The sequence below is a fragment of the Pelodiscus sinensis genome, chromosome 2 (genome assembly GCF_052426305.1).
Source record: "Pelodiscus sinensis isolate ZL-2025 chromosome 2, ASM5242630v1, whole genome shotgun sequence".
Lineage (NCBI taxonomy): Eukaryota > Metazoa > Chordata > Testudines > Trionychidae > Pelodiscus > Pelodiscus sinensis.
In genome coordinates, this window is record NC_143053.1 from 98,588,791 (window position 1) to 98,610,000 (window position 21,210).

At 39.0% G+C, this 21,210-nt stretch overlaps 1 protein-coding gene across 2 annotated transcripts in view; it reads left to right on the forward strand.

Annotated features, from left to right (window-relative positions):
• The window catches only part of TSHZ1 (teashirt zinc finger homeobox 1), a 62,988-nt gene that overhangs the window by 26,440 nt on the left and 15,338 nt on the right, over window positions 1-21,210 (forward strand). The window contains exon 2 of one of the 2 annotated variants that reach the window (XM_089776328.1): window positions 9,345-9,349. The exons of the other annotated variant lie outside the window; for it this stretch is intronic. Coding sequence (XP_089632454.1) covers window positions 9,345-9,349 — 5 coding nt within the window. The remainder of the gene's footprint in view (window positions 1-9,344; window positions 9,350-21,210) is intronic. 2 annotated transcript variants of the gene reach the window in all.

Sequence of the window (21,210 nt, forward strand, 5' to 3'; positions counted from 1 at the left end):
GTGAGGATACTGGACTAGATGGACCATTGGTTTGACCCAGAATGGCTATTCTTATGTTCAGGGCTCTACAAACAATGCGGCGAGTAGATTACACCCTGGAAGAGCCGGCGCAGAGCGATCTGCACATGCGCAGAACGATCTGCGCATGAACAGAGCACAGAACCCTGGCGAGAGGGGCTCATCGCTGCTCAGCAAGCCCTGCTTATGTTCATGTGCTCTCTCTCTCTCTCTCTCTCTCTCTCTCTCTCTCTGTCTGTCTCTTGGCTAATTTACATTATCCCTAATGACCCATGATGCACTGCTTTGTTCTTTCCCCTCTAAAAAGATCATGCAGTTGCACATGCAGCATATAACACATGAGCCAGAATTTAGTTTATAACTAGTAACACATTTAAGAAGGGCTTCATCACTGTGAACTTGCGAGTTGCTTCATCGAGGATTGTGTAGACAGGGTAAGAATTTTTGTTGGGTGATAAGATAAAAGTGACACCTTTCCTATTTTGTATTAGAAATAGTGGGAAACCCTCATCTGTCTTTTTTCTCCTTCTCCCCTGCATAATTCAATGGAATTTTGTTTTCAGAGGTGGCCGTACAGTTTGCTTCCCTGGATTAGCTGTTCATTTTACAATCTGAGAGTCCTGCTGCCAGTCCAGTGCTTCTGCATGACTGATATTATGTTCAAATATGTCTTGCCAGGTACGCCTCTTGCTCTGCATTCCTGTCCCAGAAGAAAGACTGCTTATAAAACATTAGCATATACCAGTGATAGGTAACCTAAGGTAGAGAGTGGACCACGAGTGGCCCTCTTTCATCTCAGTGGGCCACAAGATGTTGTAACCAAGATGACCTCCGGGGATAGGGTAGTTTTTCTAACTGTGCTTTGTACCTAAAATGTGTGGGGTGTGCCAATTGAACCATAGCAGCATTTTGATTGGGTGCAGAGGACGCACACAGCTCTCACAGTCAATGTTGTGTGCTTTCAGCACACACCTTACTTCACCTGCCCTTGCTTTACATGTGTGTCACTTTAGCAATACCGGTAGGGAAAAAAACTACACAGACAGAAATCTGGCAACCCTGCATGTGGGCTATGCCAAACAAAATGTCTCGTGGGCCACACATAAGACCCTTGTAGGCCACACACAGAACCCTGATGTTGCCCACCACTGGCGTATACAAATGCAGCAGGGAAAGGCACATCCCTATAACTTCTGATATCTCAAAGAGAATTTATAATCTCTTATTTACACACTCTCCCTTAGATGATTCCCAGGGATTATAGGATTATTCTCCCCTGAACCTCTACCCCATGCCCCATCCCCCTCTGCAGAGACAGTGCTGGGAGGGATGGGACTTTTAAGGTTTTTAAGCCGGCTCCTGATTCTCCCTCACCTTTTGCTGTCTCTGGCACAGAGGCAGTTGTGGGGGGCGGAGTGGAGTGAGTAGTCAACTAATCCCTTACATTGCTACTTATGAGTAGTGGAAGGAAATTGAAAGGTGTGATTGTAGTGTAAGTGCCTACAGCAGTTAAGAATCAAAGGTCAGTAGAGCTTAGGGCCAGTTTTTTCCTTATTTTACAAGTTACCTCTGTGGCTGTGTCTAGACTGCAGGGCTTTTTCGAAAAAAGTAGCCTTTTTTCGAATAAACTTCACCTGCATCTAGACTACAGCCGTGTTCTTTCGAAATTAAATCAAAAGAACGCGGCTTTTCTTTCGACAGCAGTACTCCTCATTTCATGAGGAATAACGCCTTTTTTCGAAAGTGCTCTTTCGAAAAAAGGCGCTATGTAATGCAAATTGTGCTTTTTCGAAAGAGAGCATCCAGACTGCCTGGGTGCTCTCTTACGAAAAAGCAGCTTGCTTTTTCGAAAGTACTGATTGTAGTCTACATGCTCTTTTTCGAAAGAAGCTTTATCGAAAGTATCTTTCAAAAAAGCCTCTTTCAAAAGAGGCTTGCAGTCTAGACGTAGCCTATTATAGCAATGCCTACTTGGACTTGGTTCTTAAAAAAAAAAAAAAGATGGTGCTGTTATTTTCTGAGGATTGTGCGCTACTTGTAATAGTGTGGAAAAGGGGTTCACCAACTTCATGTGTTCAGGTTGAATATAAATCAGTTTTGCTAGGAAAAGTGTCACCTTTTTAAATGCAGAGAGCTCATGCTTATGCAGAGAGCCTACGTTCTGGAGAGATGTCCCCACTTTCTGCTGCTCTTCTTGCTCACTTTCGCTGGTATAGCTGCTACGTTCTCAGTAGAGTTAGCCCTGATATACACTAGGGTGAGATGAGAATTAGGATCCCTATTTATTATTATTTCATCCTTTTAGCTACTTTATTCATATTTTCTCCTTTGCTGTCTCTCTGATTCTTTTCATTACTATACTTTCATCCCTTTCCAACTCTTTTTTGTGCTTTTATTTGGGATATATGAGCTAGAGAAAGAAAATGGGAGTAAAACATACAATATGAGGTAGTAGTAAACCATCTTCTCCGTTCAGTGCATTGTGACACACAAGGCCAAAAACTAAATAATTCTAGCCCTTGAGAAAGGTGTGTATACAACAACCACATGCACAGTGAGGTGTTTTATAACATTGTGGTTTGAATTCTTTTCCCTCTACCCCTGAAACTTGGCTTGAGCAAAAAGGAAACCTCTCTCCAATCCCCTTAAAAGAGGATCTGCTGCCCAAGTCTGTTTCCTTTCTGAGTGTAAGTCTGGAGTTGATTGATTCTAGTGGAGTTACAGCGGTATCAGTGTAAAACTGGTTTAAGTGCAAGCAAAATTGGATTTACTGGGTATTTAAACTCCTTAGTGATGAATGAAATACTTAATTTAAAAATATTACTGCAGTGTCCTTCAAAATATTTTCCCCCTCACTTTCCATAAGTGTATGGATTGGAGGATGGTGGCGGATTTTGTGAGTCTGAACTATTCATATGCATACCTTGGAATTTCCTTGAACAAATTCCTTGTGTTTGTTTTCTGAATGCACCTGTAACAGATGACTGTATGATTTGAGGAGGTCTGTCATGCTGGAGAGCTGAATTTCACATCCACTGCTCAGGTTTCTCCCAAGAGTCAATAAGTTCCCGTACTTTGAGCCGAATCCTGCATGGAGCATTCTTAGTCCCCATTCTTGTTGGAACCCTTAGCGTTAGTGGCTAGAAAACGTCATTAAGAGTTAGTAGGTCTGTTTCTGTTCCTTGCTCTGCCATTGACCCACAGTGGATATGTCACTTAATGTGTCTGGGTCTCAGTTTTGCATTTGTAAAATAAAGATAACAATAGTTGTTCAAGGTGTGGCAGGTGGCAGGCTGCTCCAGTTAACCGGTTAACCATTCATATCTTTAGGACCAGTCCTGGTACTTTTGGATTTTGTGCCTAAGGATAAATAGTCTCTTTAGAAACTAGCATCTGGGCCTAGTGCTCTGCTCAACTCTTACTGCAGGGCTACCCAACTTCGGAAGCCCCGGGAGCCACAATGATACAGCACATGCCGAGGGTCGCAACTTAAGTGTGGTTGCATATACATGCAAATATATATGCAAATAGCTTTTTTCAAACTGACGGGCATGAATACAAAGATTAAGGCAAGACTACACAACACATAGGCTCTATTTAAGAAAGTTCTCCTGGGTATGTCTACACTACCCTCCTAGTTCGAACTAGGAGGGTAATGTAGGCATACCGCACTTGCAAATGAAGCCCGGGATTTGAATTTCCCGGGCTTCATTTGCATAAGCGGGGAGCCGCCATTTTTAAAACCCCGCCATTTTTAAAACACCTCGAGGTGTACCGGTAGTTCGGAATAGGAATCCTAGTTCGAACTACCTAGTTCGAGCCCCGTGTAGCCGCGCTGCACGGGGTTCGAACCAGCGGGGTTTTAAAAATGGCGGCTCCCCGCTTATGCAAATGAAGCCCAGGAAATTCAAATCCTGGGCTTCATTTGCAAGTGCAGTATGTCTACATTACCCCGCTAGTTTGAACTAGCGGGGTAGTGTAGACATGCCCCCTGATATTAATAAAATGCAATATTTACCCAATTTCCACCCATATGACAGCACTTTTAATGGGCAATGACAGTCCAGGAATTTAACTGCTGAAACGCATATCAACAGAAGACCATTATATTGACTCGCCGTTGTGGAGTGTGTTCCATTGGAGGCCATCTTCAAAGGATTCCGTGAGTTAAGCCCCGTGTAAATGCAAACCACACCATGGGTCACAAACAGATGGCCCGCGGGCCGCATATTGAGCAGCCTTGTCTTATTGTGTCATTAGTACTCTGAGGCACTGTGGAATTTGTGCTGCTTCCCTCTGCATTAGGGTACGTTGTGATTGGGAGTCTGGTGACTTGTGTGGTACATGCTACAATTAAATAAGAAGTGTGGGGGAGACTGGTTGCTAGCGCAGAGATCTTACTTTGGTAAACTGGCATAGTTCCCTAAAAAGATTGGGAACCGCCAACCTCATGGAGAATGAGGCCAGTCTTAAATTTATGAAATATCCCTGTTTTACAGCACTTGACTAGAAGAAAGAATTCTGTTAAAAGTTAATGGAGGAATTCCAATGGAACCCTATTAGATTTTTTCCCCCCATTAAATGACTGCTACAGACTTTTTAATGGATGTTTTAACTAGGCATTGTTATCAAAAGCACTATTGCACAAATTAAAACCAGGCCCATGAACGGTGAAGAGAAGCTGGATTTACTCTTCTGCCCTTGGGGTGGGGGAGCGAGTATTGAGTAAGGAGGGAGAGAGATCCAAAGTTTGCATTTTCAGAAACATAGCCCATAAAAACGGACCAGCCAAAACCTTTCACAGAGGAATTAGGGATAAGATAATATGCAGTGTAATATTCCTGGTAAGCAAGATTTGAAACAAGAGAAGAGGTGATCATTTTAAAAACCCAGAAGAGTTTTAAATCTGGTTTAGCCTGTTTCAGATTCCTTCTTGTGCCAACACAGGGTCTGTTTCTATGAGTGCAGAATTCTCTTAATTCCCATCAAACCTAGTATGAGTGCAGGAAGCTTTACACGTTGCAGTATCTGGACTGGTGGTCTCCATCCTTTTTAAGCATGAGATCATTTTTTTAAATTTAAGTGCAATTAAGGATCTACCTCAAACCCAAATACCCTTGCCCCACTTCCTTCTGATGAGTTCTGAGGTGAGCATGGGGTGGGGAGTTGAGGTGCAGGAGGGGGTTCAGGACTGGGGCTGGGGTTCAGAATGTGAGCTCCAGCTGGGCACCACTTACCACAGACTTCTGGGTGGTGGTGCAGGGGACTAAAGCAGGCTCGCCCCTACTCTGGCCCTGCACCACTCCCAAAAGCAGCCAGCAAACTCTCTCCTTCCCTGTTCTCCACTACTCTGTGGAGATGGGGTACAGGTGGGGGGAGAGGCACCCTGACAATAGCACTTCCTTCTCTTCTTCCAGTGCCCTGCACAGCAAGCAAGAGGCTCCTGGGGGTGAGGGGCAGCTCCAAGGCAGAGGGCAGGATCAGCATGGCAGTGCTGAGAGGGGTAGATGAAGTGCCAGCACTTGACAGCCAAACCAGTCAGGATCACTTTTCAAAGGCTCCAAGATCTACCAGTGGTTCCTGATCTACCGATCTGGACCATTGCCATCTATTGCAGTTCTGATGTTAAGCTGCATTATGTCTCTTGTAACATGAAAAGTTTGTATGGGGCCTAGGTTTTTACATTTCTTTTCAGACCCATATGTTGCTTTGGTGCTGTGCTATTTAGCCATTTTCTTTTAAACATCATTAGGGAGACGCTCTGCTGTTGCGGAAGTTGAAGACTGGGGAATCCTGATTTCTGACATTCTTTACATTACATGCAAAATGCAAGCCTCTCTGTTGTGCCCCCGCAATGACCTTATCTTTAACCTGGATAGATGACCCATGAGGGGTCATTTGGATTCCACTGTAGTGCAGCCTTATTTAAAGGGGTACTTTCACCTTGCTCTTTAAGCCCCGTATAGTGTACAATGAAAGTTGCATATTCTGTTATCAAACATCCTCCTGGTTATAGCAACATCCAATTTTGCACCTGAAAATACAGTTAAAATAATAAAATTAAAGGGATTTCTGTTCTGATATTGGGTCCCATATGTAAACAAAGCTATGTGGGTAAGGTGAGTGGGGCTGACACTTGGAGTAGATACGGACAGCTTTGTTTATGTGTGACTCATAGGATTGTGAATATTCTTTTATGTTAATCAAAATTAGATAAATTAATTTTGAAGTCAAACACTATCATACAATCAAGAGGATATTTGCTTTCCCTAGAACACTTTTTCCTACCTGACGTCCCTCCTCCCTCCCCCGGAAGGAAACAAAGCTTCCATTTTGTTTGCATCACCTCTTTTTATCAAGACGTAGCATACCTGGAAGTGTTGTTTCCGACAGTCCCAAATCAAGAACACATTGCTTGATTCTGCTTTCTATACTACGTGATTCCAGTGTCTTGGAAAATCAGCTGATGTGCACTGCAGAGGGCACGTTTAAACAGACAACCTGGCACCTTGAAGAGAATTGAGGCCTAAACTACTTGTTAGCATCTTTCTAGTGAGTATTGTCAGTTGTACACCTATTTCCTGAAGTGGCTTTAATTTTATGATGTGGATTATTGACCACTGAAATAAGAATGTCAAAGCCCTTATCTCTCAATGTTAGTAAAAACTTCAGAGTGGGTATAAACTGTAGTTTTTTTTTTAAGAGAAAGGAAGGCAAGCTCTTTCTTTTCTAAGGCACTGAACTGGTTTAATTGAAAGAACAATTTGATTTGCAGCAGGAGCTACTGCTCTAGTAAAATAGCTTGGCATGCTAGCACATTTTTACTTCTCTCACCCAGACCAAGGATTTAATACTGGCAGCTGAACTTCTGAAGGCTGCTATCAAGTATACAGAGACAATAACTGTCTTGGAGGTGGAACTCTGTCAATATTTTTTGCCTCAGGCCAAAAAACATTCACAATAATGGAGTGCTAAAGTCCTGTTCAAAAATGTTGCAGCTAGAGAAAGGGGAATTTATTCCAAATTTGAGAGTGTGGCATTGTGATACAATGTATGGTTTCTTAATTATCCATATGGTGTAGCATCAACCATCAAGACATTTGGGGAACACCTCAAGACATGCTTTTTGCTCTGTTAGACCAGCAGGGCCCCCTTTCATGCACAAAGTGCTGAATACCTTACTGTTTTTAATATGGTTTTTCCAATTATTTTGGGCCCTGGATTTGACTTGCTAACCGTGAATCCTGGCAGAATGTCTGTCTTGGGAGAAAATCAATAATTACATCACGGAAAAATTAAATATATATTTATGAAGCCTTCCCTGCCTGTCTCTAAGGCTGAGTATGGATGATAGCAAAATCTTGGGATTGTCTAAAACATATATGAGTATGTTATAATACCATAAAGAGAGAGCCAACAAAGCCCTTATAAATGTATCTTTCTAATATATATTAATTTTATAATACTGAGCACAGAAATTCAGAAAAGTATGTCTTGTTTAAAAGGAAGAGTGTATTATTTGAACAAGCAAAAGCAAATCTAATTCTTGACTCCAACTTTGTCCCTGTCCAGGTTAAGGCTATAATCGGGTGGCCCAAATGCTTGCCTGTGTTAGCATCTCTTTGGAAATGAAAATTCACAGTATGGGACAATATCTCCTTTGGAAAAACAAGGTGCCTGATACATTGGCATCCTTTGCAGGCATTGGTGGGATGTTTTTCTATGTGAGATAATAAAAAGACACTGTTTTTACATGACACGTAAAGAAGCTTCTCCTTTTTATTGATTCCTGCCAGTGTTCCTGGTAAGCTGAGCGCTTGGGCAGTCACCCAGGAGAGATACAAATGGTGCCCATCTGATTAGCAGAGCCCGCAGCATATGTTACTATTGGAGGTACACATATGTACATGCCTCGGGGCACATAACAAAATTTATTCTGCTCACAGATGGAAAAAGTTAGAGGGAACATTGATTCCAACAGAACATAAGAACACCCATACTGGATCAGAACAGAGGTCTACCTACTCCCATGTCTTGTCTTTCAATAGTGGCTGGTACCAGATGAACTCAAGAGGGAAATTTATCAAGGGAGCCATCCCTTGGCATCCAGGCTAGGGGTGTTAAATCGTGTTTAATCAGCTACTCGAGTAGTCGATGGAATTTCTATTAGTAGATAAGAGGGGAAACTGCAGAGCCACTGCGGAGTTAGCTCCTGGCCTTAGGAGCTAACCCCGCTGCTGTTCTGCCTTACGGCTCTTAATAGATTAAAAAAGCAGAGGCGCAGCATCTGGGAGTGGGCATGAGCCAGGAATCAGCTGATTCCCGGCTTGTGCATGGTCCCCCCGCTGTGCCTTTGCCTTCTCTGTCCCTCCTGCGGAGATGGTGCTGGGGGAACCGGCTTTTAAGTTGGCTCTCCCTAGCACTGGCTCCTGTTCCCTGCCCCTTGCTGCTTCTCTGATAGGGGCAGCAAGGTGGGGAAGCAACTAGTCAAGTCACTACTCAACCACCCTATAAGCATATGCTAACCCAGGCCCAGTGTTTGTAGGCTTGACAACCCTCCATGACTGACCTGGAATCAGCATCAATCTTTCAGTGACAATTGAAAACAATCTGGAGATTTTCACAGAAAGTTTTAAGAAAATGTCATCATGTCATGTTGGAGGCGGCGGGGGAGGGAGGGGGGGGAGAGGGGTGGGAAATCTCCTGGAATAGCTTTTGTCCGAGTTGGCAACAGTGTCTGGCATTCAGAGGCTGGGAACACCCAGAGCACAGGTTTGCATCCCTGACCATCTTGGATAAAAGCCATTGATGGACCTAACCCCCATGAAGTTAACTAATTATTTTTTTTAACCCAGTTACACTTTTGGCCTTCACATCATTTTGTGTGAAGAAATACTTTCTTATGTTTGTTTAAAATCTGCTGCCTATTAATGAAATTGGGTGTCCACAGGTACATGTGTCATGTGGAGAGGTAAATAACAACTCATTAACTTCATTCACAACATTGATCATTTTATAGACTTCTACAAATATCCCCCTATAGTTGTCTCTTTTCCAAGATGAACAATCCTCATGTCCTTATTTCCTAATCTCTCCTTATATGGTAGATATCCCTAATAATTTTTGCTATCCCTCTCAGTACTTTTTCAAGTTCTCATATTTCTTGTCTGAGCTTGGACGACTTGAATTGCTCACAGTATTCAATGTGTGGGCGTATTGTAGGTTTTATATAGTGGCATTATGATATGTTCTGTCTTATTATATATCTATATCCTAGTGGCGTCTTACATTCTCTTAGCTTTTTTTGACTGCCACTGTGTATTTAGCAGATGTTTTTGGAGAACCACCCGCAATGGCTCCGAGATCTCTTCTTGAGTGGTAACAGCTAATTTAGACCCCATCATTTTTTATGTATAGTGGGATTACATTTTCCAATGTGCATTATTTTGTATTTATCAGCATCGAATTTCATTTGCCATTTTCTTGCTCACCCAGTTTTGTGAGACCCCATGTAACTCTTTGCAGTCAGCTTTGGACTTAACTATGTTTGAGTAATTTAGTCTGCAAACATGGTCACCTTACTATAGGCACTTTTCCCAGAGAATTTATGAATATGTTGACCAGCTCTGGTCTCAGTACGATCTTTAGGGCACTCCGTTATTTAATATTTACTACTTTCCGCTGTGAAAATGGACTGTTTATTCATAAACTTAAAAAACAACAAATAGTCTAGTAGCACTTTAAAGATGAACATAAAATGTAGATGGTATCATAAGCTTTGGTGGGCACAACCCACTTCTTCATGAAAGCTCATGATACCCTCTACATGTTTTGTCAGTCTGTACAGGATAAACTTGAAAAACAGCAAATAGTTTGGTAGCACTTTAAAGACTAACTTGGCTACCCCTCTGAAGCTTTTGTTTATTCATAATCATTGTTTCCTATCTTACTCTGTTTCTGATCCATGAGAGGATCTTCTCTCTTATCCCTGACTGCTTGCTTAAGAGCCTTTGGTGAGTGACCTTGTCAAAGGCTTTCAGAAAGTCCAGGTACACTGTATCTAGTGGATCATCCTTGTCCACACATTTTGTGAAGCTCCCCCCTCAAAGAATTTAATAGATTGGTGAGTAGCATTAAATAACCAGTAATATCCCCAGTTTTGTGCAGATGGCTATGCAACTGGCATGCAAACAAAGAAGTAAACAAAAAGGGGGCACGCTAATTATGGGTGCGTTATATAATCATCTAGGGAAAAAAAACTAGTGTTGCCAAATAATATGACTATTAGTAGTATTGCACTTGGAGTTGAGAAGTGGGTTTTACTGGATACCCAAAGGTTTCTAGTTGTTAGAGAGAACTTGATCTTTTGACTCAGTTTTCCTTGGCTATCACAGGTGTGTGGATATCTGTTGTAGCTGCTCACCTTGTGTGTTGTATCTAATATAGAAACCCAAGAACATTTGTTAATGCACTGATACAATTTAGATTTTACATGAACAAAAGTCTGGAAATTCCATGATTCTTACTATAGCAGCTGCAAATCAGCTTTCGTATGCATGTATGGTATTTTCTCTAAGTGTATCTTAAAAAAAATAACTTGGCATGAACATAGTTTTTGGCAGTTAACTTAACCTGTTTTCAGTATGAGCTAAGCATTGTTATTATCATCATTAGGAAAAAAAAACCCTGTGATTGCACATTGATTCAGATGATTATACACTGTAGATGTGTGGTGTGTGTTTATTTCAGCATTCTCCACATGTGTATAAAGTTCCCCATTTAAATAAATGCACACAGTAATTGAAATGGCATAGTGCCTCACAAATTCTCATTTTGCCAATCCACAAGCCTGATAACTTTTACAAAAATGCTAGAGACCTCACCTCAGATTTTAACAAAGATTTACCTGCAGGGTGATTTAATGAAGTAGGACCTGCTTCTGAGATTTGTCCAGGATATCCTGGGGGATTCTATTTGGTTTCAGTGTCCAGTCACTTTCCCTCAGTGTCCTTAAGGGCATGCAATATTTTGCAGGAATACTCATCATATAATTAAATCCGCTCCTAAGATTTCTAAAAAGCTATGCTAGTGCACCAGCATAACAGAAATCAAAATTGTGCTTCTCAAAATAAATGAGCCAATAGATTTTGTGATACTATACCCTTGATTATTTTTTGTTAAAATCATAATTACTCCTTTTTTTTAAAATCAGCAAATATCTGTAATTTGCAGTGACTCGTCCAGCCATTGGTGCAAATTAACAAGGATTATGGGCCTGAACCATAGGATTCAGGGTCTGGTGCAATGCTCATTGATGTCAGTGGAAAGAATTCTATTTACTTTAGTGTGCTTTGGATCATGGCCTCATTCATAAGGAAAATAGTGTACCATGCATACTTAGTGGGTACGTCTTTTTAATTTATAACATTTCAAACAATTGTTTTCTTAAATTGGCAATACCTGTGTTCTTCATAGAGCATTACATATATACTGAGATTGAATTTTTAAAATGAAACTGTTAGAGCCATCTAAGCACATGCAAAAAGCAAGAAAAAACAGCTTTTCTGTTCATTCTCTCACCTTCCCTATCCTCCCTAATTGGAAAAATTCAGAATGGTTGAAAGAATTTGACCCAAACCTGAACATTACTTTGGAAGGAGGAAATGCGTTCCCCCTCTCCCCCAGCAAATGTCAAGCATCTGAGAATTGGAAATTTTGAAGAAAGCTTTTCCTCAAAAGTCACTGTGGCATTGCTACTACGTTGTTAGTTCTATTGTCCAGGAGTCTTTACGATGAGGAGTTCTCTGGCATCTTAAAGACTAAGGATACTTCTGCACTAGCCCCCTCGATCGATCGATCTAGGGAGGCTAATGAGGGCGACCGGAATTGCAAATCAAGCCCGGGATTTAAATATCCCGCGCTTGATTTGCATGTTCCCAGCCGGTCGCCATTTTAGAAATTGACTAGCCCAAAGTGACTGCCCGCGTCTACACGCGGCAGTGAAACGGGATTCCAATTTAAAGCCCTAACTCGAATTAGCTGGCATTCCCTTTTCAATGAGATTTACCAGCTAATTCGAATTAGGGGCTTTAAATTGGAATTTAAATCCCAGGCTTGATTTGCAATTCCGGTTGCCCTCATTAGCCTCCCTAGATCGATCTAGGGGGATAGCGTAGACGTACCCTAACAGATTTATTTGGGCATAAGCGTTTGTGGGTAAAACCTACTCAATTAGGTGATTTGGAGTGGAAAGTACAGAGGTGGGTTTTACCCACAAACGCTTATGCCCAGATAAATCTGTTAGTCTTTAAGGTGCCACAAAACTCCTCATTGTTTTTGCAGATAGAGACTAACAAGGCTACCCCTCTGAGACTTCAAACCAATGTAAATTTAGATTGAGAGTGGAATTTGGTTCTGTGTAGTCTACTCATGAACCTCTTTAAATGAAACAATTGGCAGGATAAAGAAAAGTGATGCGTAATAAGGGACAAATTCTGTTCCCTTACATCTGTGTGACCTAGTGCAGTCTAGAAATTTGCACTAATAATAATAATAAAAAAAGATTTGACCCAGTGAATTTAGTTTTTGTCATACCACGTATAGATCCTTACTGGTACTATTTACTGTTGATATAATTTTTCTCCATCAGTTTTGGCGGTCCATAGAAAATGAGCTGTTTGTGGATGGTTGGCTGGTCACATGGGGTCTTCTCCGTATTTCCAGCTGTTAAATCACAGGAAGTATCATATGCCTGTGCATTAAAATACTTTCTTGATATGTTTTTCCATATAAATAATTGCTGTAGTGTGATAGGAATATTGTATGACCAAGAATGGGAAGGGAGAATGGCTTCATGACAAGATGTGGCCTACGCTACGTTCAGAAGCCCTAGTTCTACTGTTCTCCTTAATGTTTTATCATAGGCTACGTCTAGACTGCAAGCTTCTTTCGGAAGAAGCTTTTCTGGAAGAGAGCTTCCAAAAAAAGTCTTCAGAAAGAACACATCAACACTGCCAAAGCTCATCGAAAAAGCGATCTGCTTTTTCAAAACATAGTGTCTACACTGAATGGAGGCTATCTTGCATTTAAGCTGTAATTACTATGGATGGAATGGCCACCAGGGCACCTGTGCTTTTTCCTCTTTCCTCTTCTTTCGAAAGAACTCCCTCTTCCCCATCCACACATGCCTTTTTGCGAAAGAGATCTTTTGGAAAAAGACTTCTTTCTCGTAGAAAGAGGTTTACCAGTGTTGGAAAAACCCCTTGTTCTTTCGTTTTTTTTCTCTCGAAAGAACGCAATTGCAGGGTGGATGTAAGTGAAGAAAAAAACCTCTGAAGTGTAGACATAGCCATAGTGTGAATAATCTTCCTTATAAGTAGGAAAGTCAATAATAACTAGAGTTTGGATCGAACAGGAATCCTAGATCCAAACTTCTTAGGAATTCATGCTTATTTCTCTAAATAGCCCTTTTGTGTCTGTCTGCACTTGCACTATATTTGACAAAAAAAAAAGATACTGTTTCTGCATGATTTTCTTACAGCTCAAGTAAATATTACTCTGGTTTGATTCAAAACCTTTCACCTGCCTAACTAAGCACTGACTACATAATCAGTGGGAAGTGAGACCTTCTTAAACTGAATTAATTTCTAGGATAATCTTTGCTGTTATCGAAGAATATTTTGTCATTAATGTACTCCAGTGTTTAAAATGAAATAGAATGCATGACATGGTAGCCAAGACATTTTGGGTAACATTATAACATTTCAGTGTTAATTTGAAGCAATTAAAGGCCAGATCTCAAACAGATGAAAGCACTCTGCATCTGCAGTATTAGGAGACAAGTTAGCTGAAAATGATTTCTAAAAAGCCACGAACTATCGATTTTGTGTTATTATCAGTGTCTTCAGTGCTATTTTGTTTTCCTGCTCTTAAAACAAAACAAAGTGATCTGGTGTTACTTTGCTGTTCTCTGCTGCCTTTTTCTGACTAGAAGAATGTTGTTACCCAACAAAGCTACCCCCTCCTCTCAAACAAAATTTAATGTATCTTATCCAATACATGACTAACGGGGAATAGAGAAAATTAAAATGGAGAAGTTAAAATAATTTGTTTGAACTTCTGTAATGATAGTCTTTGTTATTGTGTAATAACAGGTATCTCCACGATTGATGATGCGAGAGGGAAAGCCAGACAAATTTTACCCCCACAAACTAAATGTCTCCTGGCTTTAAGTGTTAAATGATTCCTAATCAAGGAATGTATTTTCTTCCTTGTTTTTCATTATTATTAGTTAAATATCTTATGACTTGCTATTTACCTTGGTCCGTATCTTTGAGACCCCTGTATGCCTTTCCCACTTCAGGAATTTCACAAATAAATCGCTGGTCAATGTATAAAGAAATCCCAGCCAACATGAAGGTAGACTAATTTTTATGGTACCATGAGCTGCATTTACTATTATTTTGCTTTATGTATGTATATATATCTATGTAGTGCCACTTCTCACATAGTGCTTTTATTTTTAATTGACACTAACTAGTTTTTTTTAATGCAGAAGAGTTACAAAGAGATTTTTGGATATATGATAAGTGGGCTATACATACTGAGATAAAATAGGGATATGTATTGGTTACACATGTGTAAAATAAGGACACACTGTTAGTTTTGTTGTTAATTTCTAGATAATTAAACATTATTATCTATTTACATTGTGATCTGTTTACAATATCAAAGATGTACATAAAGCATCCAAATAAAGCTGACGCACTAATTAAAATACATTGTTTGTCGTGTTTTAAGCTGAAAATTAAAAAGCATTGCCAAATTAATCTTCCATCAAGAGTTCATTAATTAGCCCACCTTCTGTAAATGGGCTAGTTTGGTGACAGCTCACTACCATTTAAATGAATACCCGATTGACTCCATCAGCACAGTGGAAGACATTGTGATTTGCTGATGTTGTTCAGTAGTTTCTTCAAACTTACCCAATGTTTAATGCACTTACAGGCTGTGAACCTCTCTAGTCTAGCACCCTCAGGACCTGAGCGGTGCCAAACCAGAGACTTTGCCAAACCACTAGAGTTCAGTATTGTCTAGCAGCATTACCAACACTTCCATTGTTCACTGGGCTCTTAGAAGACATTTAGGGATAAATTAGGGTACGTCTGTACTGCATCCCTAGTTCGGACTAGGGATGCAAATGGAGACGACCGAAGTAGTTAATGAAGCGGGGATTTAAATATGAGGAGTAACGTTAGTTCGGACTAAGGGTTTTAGTTCAAACTAACGCGTCCCGGCGCGCACTTCCTGGTTCGAATCCGCTGTGATTCGAACTAGTGCGTCAGCGAGATCATGTTAATGAAGCACGGGATATTTAAATCCCCGCTTCAGTAATTACTTCGGTCGTCTCCATTTGCATCCCTAGTCTGAACTAGTGATGTAGGGTAGACGTACCCTTAGAGCTAAGTAACAGCACAGAACACTGAGCGCAGGACTGATGGCTGTAAACAAACTTTATGGGACCCCAGAAAACTTGATCGCGCCCAGGATAAATGGACACTAACTAAAATCATGTCGGACTACGGATTGTGCTAACTAAAATCATGCTGTACTAAGGATGTTGCCGGACTAGAGAGGTTCAACCTGTAGTGGATTTTAAACTATTTTTACGTGATGAATTTTTAAGATTCCCATCCCAACCTATATATCTTTTTGCTATACATCAAGAAGATATGTATAGTGCTTCTGTATGTATATGATCTTGAACAGTACATTGCAGAGGAATGTGCTTTATAACATAGTAATAAGCAGTTACTTGAAATAACATCATAACTTTCCATGAGAAAAACACTGAAAAATTATTGATTAAATGATAATCTGTGGTAAAATTTACTTTGCTTCTATTATGAATTTAAAATATGAGGCCTTAAGTGAGCAGTTACTTAAGTAGCTTTGTGCTAGCAATATAAAATTTTAGCTCTCTAGATTAGGAAGGGAGATATCTGCCATGAAAATGACAAATTAAAGATGGTAGCTCAAGATTACTGTATATTTCTGTGTTGCTTTAAGCACAATCATTTACAGTCCAGGCCCAATGGACACTGGCTTAGGCAGCAGAAGCTACTTTATTATGGTTAGTGATTTCCCCTTTATGTTAATTAAATTGTGTATTTCATCTTGTATTATTTACATGTGTGTGCATATGCTGTTTGTATTTCTGTGTGTGAAAGTGTATAAATAATATAGTAAAAAATGCACTCTGGATTTACTATTGCAAAAGTTGGGCCATATCAACTTTGATTATGCCCTCCCTCCTTTTGTTAGCATTTTGGCTAGCATTTCACATCCGATGAAACATAATACTTTGGATGCATTTTTTAATTACAGATTTATTTATTTAGCAGGACTCTGTTTGGTTTTACAAGTATAGTCAGGTACACAAATGCATTTGAAATGAAAGCATTTAAAAGATAATTAAAGCTAAAAAAGAGAAAATTGAAAGAGTAATATGACATATTGCCTATTACAGTACCTGAAATTTACATGAATTGATTGGCCATTGGTAACCTTTCTGTCCCCCCAGTATAAATATGTCCATTTGTTTTGTATTATATATACTGAGATTATTAACCAGTTATCTGTAATCAATATGTTCTTCTGAATTAATGTAAAATATCTGCTAAGCTTGTTCATGAATTCAAATTATAGAACTAACTCCAAGAGCTTAATCTAAATTGAATTTATATTTATCTGTTAGGGAAACTGTACATTTTAGTTATCATTTGCCATGAGACAATAACCTTGTCCAGGGCTGCTACATTTATTACTTCCATCCTGCCAAGTAAACCACAGAGATATTGGGGATTTTTTTTTAGTCATAGTGTTTGTATCAACATTTAATATACATACAATATCCATTCTGAAGGAAAGTCAGTTTTTTGCCTGTGTCGATTTGCATATACATGTCAAATCTAGTGATGCCATTTTTATGGTATTATGGAAAACAAAATGATCCAAAATTCTTAATACTGGAAGATTCCCATGTTCTGAATTTTCAGGTGCAGGAGAAAAGAGAGAGCACAGAAGAAGGAACATTTGCAGATTACATCGCTGATGTTAGCAACAGTCCGATACATTCTACAGTAAACTCTATATGCCTTACTGTTATAATTGCATCTGTGCTCAAGGCTACTATAGTTAGGCTACATTAAATCCCATTGTCAGTCAGGCTGCATAAGGCTCACGGAGCTCAGAATCTGGAGCTTGGAAATATAATCTTACCCAAGAACAACTTCTGTCTGTTACTTACTTGTCTTGTCACAAAGGCAACATAACTGTGTACATAATATACACCCCTTACATAAATTAGGTTACTTGGTTTTCTTCCCCTCTGTGACAGACGTGTTGTATTTCAAAACAAACATGGTCCTAGAGATCTGGATTTCCACTCCTTTTCTTTGCTAACGGCGTATGTCTATTTATTCTGTTTACCAAAAGAAAAAGTCTATCATCCAGTGCATCTGTCATCAACCTAAATATTGCATATATGCATACATGTACAAGTTATATAGAATATATTTACCATGTATGATAAAATATACTATAGAAGATTTCAGAAGCCTTCTATCAAAATAATTATCGGAGTAATTATCTGCGCTATTCAGTGAACTTTTGCATGCGAATGGTGTTCCCATGCTATTGTGTTCATCAACCTTGCAGCTTTGAGTTCTCTCAGGAAACATGAGACAGTTTTCAATTTGTACAGAAAAGACAAAGAAAAAGAAAAAAGGCTTTTTATAGAAAATTGTGTCTTTATTACAGGAAGCTAGTAAGTATTAATATCCTAAAAATCAGTGGGTAAATTGCAATTGCATAGGTGTAACTGAGCACAGAAATTGACCCTGTGCTTGCTATTACTTGCTTTCATTTTTGAGAGGTCTTCTTAAAGACTCTTATACTGGACTTCCCTTTCTCCCATCTACAGTACTAGGTAAACAACAAACAAAACAAAAAACCTGGGGTTTCAATATTTGTATTATTTTGGCAACAGCAGTTCAACATTGGGAAGGTTTTAAAGAAAGCAACATAAAACTTTTTTCATAACACTTGGAAGTATGTTATTCTTTATCCTTTGTCATAAATAAAAAAGTGCTCTTCTTTTCTTATGGTTATAATTTGTTGGCTTTTACATTTGTAGCATGCCATAATAGAAATTCTTTAGTTCCTTTCTGTTGAAGTATAGTTGAGTACACTGAGCTTTCATTATGGGTATCTCTACACTGCGCAGCTATTTTGGGATACTGGAGGTATCCTGCAATAGCTACCTTGCATCTTAACAAGCCGTCTGTTATTTTGAAATATTTTTCGAAATAACGGGCATGCTATTTCGGCATCCCTGTAACTCTTGTTCCACGAGGGTTAAGAGATGTCTCAAAATAGTGCATTATTTCAAAATTTGGCACTGAATAGATAAGCTATTTTGAAATAGAATTGAAATAACATATGCAAATTGTGTATCTTATTATGAGTTTAGGGTGCATCCACACAGCACCCTATGTGACCCATTCACAGTCAAGTCCATCTGGTCTTATGCACAAGAAGAAATATTGAAAATAAGGGCAGTATTCTTTACAGATTATTACAATTATTTAATTTTTATCTATGGGCTTGTGTAGTTCTAATGCTCGTTATATAAAGCAATTTTTCTTTTAGGAACATGGCCTTTATCTAGAAATAACCTCTGCATTATATGGAGAAAAACCTTGCAAGGAATCATAATAGTGATTTGTCTTTTATTAAAAAGTTTTTTTGGCTTACTGTAACAATTTTCTTAGCTCCTCATGGTGGGAAGGCAAGAAAGCAGGGAAATTAAACAAATATATTTAGAATATAGTAAATACCTTCTTCCCCACAGTTACTTGCAAATCCTTGAGAAAAGTAAACCACGCAGTTTTGTACTGTCATATTTGATTTGGACTATATTCTCACTGTTGTTTGAAGCTAACATGAAACGCAGTGTCTGCATGACCCATTTTAGCAGCCCATTATCATAATTTCACTGTCGTATGGCCACTGAGTTAATGTACTTACAAATGACAGAGAAAGTGTGTTACATGACCTTAGGGTTTTCAAAAATTAAATGACGTAGTAGGTAATATTTCAAAGAATGGTTAAAGAGAAGGGATTTTTTTTTGCACCTTAAAGTGTCACCACTTATCATAGCAACATATTTATTCTTTGCTAGACAGAAAGATGAAAGATTTATGTTTTCTCAAATCTGGATTTTATACCTTAAAATACCATTTTAGAGGGTGCAAATGAATGTACCCAAAGTATTTTTATTCATTTTTTCACCTCCATCTTGTTTATGACCTGGTAATATAAAAATGTTTTGCATTTGCTCATTTTGTTTGTTGTGAAGTCCTCCTCCCTTTTTGGTAATGTTTTTTAGATGGTGTCTTAGAGGGCAACAAAGTAAGTGCATGTACTAAAATCTGTTCTCCTATGCTAGGGCTATCTTATGGCTGATCATGTAATGTGGAGCTCTTGGAGTCATTGGTTTGAAAAATGTTCTTTTAAAAATGGCTTTCTTGATTTGAGTTGAAACCAGATCCAAATGTGCTTCTTAATTTAATCAAGTGATATTGGCTTTTTATCAGTCCCCCATATTTCCCAAATTTTATGGTATCATGAACTTACATTGCTGAAACCCACCATGGTGAGTGATTGATGTTTCTTTCATCGCAGAAGGGGTTATATCGAGGGTAAACCACAGTGGCTATGATATATATCCAGTAAACGAGGAAACAGAAGAATAAACTGCAAACATGTAGTCTAAGTGGCATATCCTCACCTTTTCTCATAAAGTTTGGTATTGAAATCAACTGACTTCTTTCCCTTAACTTTGTGAAGTTTGAAATCCTGTAGATTGCACTATATATGAAGGGCCTCTCAGTGCTGCTTTTCTAGTTAGAACATTTCTGTACATTTGTAGTGTAGTGATCAGATAACAAATTGTGAAAAATTGGAACATTTGTTTTTCAGAGTGCATGGGGTATAGTTGTGTATGTAAGACAAAGCTCCTGATATCAGGAAAGTCCTAATAATATTGGATGTCTTGTCACTCTAGTTTCCAATTACTTATTTTTTCTCAGTAATTGGCAGAGGTCTGTTTAATTATATGAAAAAATCATTGTGAAACAGCATGGCAGGCAATAGGAATCATGGGGATATATTTAAAGAGTTCATTGGAAATTCTAGATATGCAAGATTGAAACTAAACCCATGTAAGTTTTCTTTCAAATATTATGTACAGATTGCATGATTTTTGGCTCCTGGTTTAGGAACCGGAGGTAAAGCCTTAAATAGATAACTAGTGTTGTTTGGTGTGGTAATGGAGTCCTGTTGACATTATCCTGTCCCCAGAAACGTTATCCAGGGAAAAGAACCATTGATATTAATGGGAACTGTGCATGGGGAAAGACTATAAGATGAATCCCTAGGTATCTATGTCAGTGTAATTGTCGCTCAACCAGTGTTGAGCCTTGCTAAGCCTGTGGCACTGTTGATATAAACAGTATTATTTAATGTTATTAATTTTGAAGAAACTCCTAAATGTAATCTTAACAGCATAATGCACCCTAAATTAGTTTGCAGACAAAATGTGATTGTCATTTGTGTGCCTAGAAATTACTTGTCTTAATTAAATTTCTGAGTTCAATTATATCTTTTAAAAATGTATTTTCTACAAAGACCAAATAATAATAGTAATAATAATTAATAAAGACAGAGTTTCTTTACTGGCTCTAACTTTATAAAATTGCTTTGTTGCTTGGTTTCCTCTGGTATGCAGGGACCAGCTCTGTACTCAGTTTACAACCAGGCAAATCCCATTGGTTTCAAATACAGTCTATTGGGATTGTTTGTGTGTAAAGGCAGACTTTTACTCTGGATCCTGCAGAAAGCCCCTGAGCCTAGCCCAATTCAGCAAATCACTTAAGCGCATATTTAACCTTACATGAGTTTTTTCCTTCCCTGTTCAATGAAGCCCTTAAGCATGTGCTTAATTCTCCTTGATGTGCTCATGTGCTTTGCTGAAACAGGACACGGGTGCAACTTTTTCACATGAATAGTCCCTTTGACGTCAAAAGGACTGCTCATATGAGCCAAGTTATGCATGTACATTTTGTCATA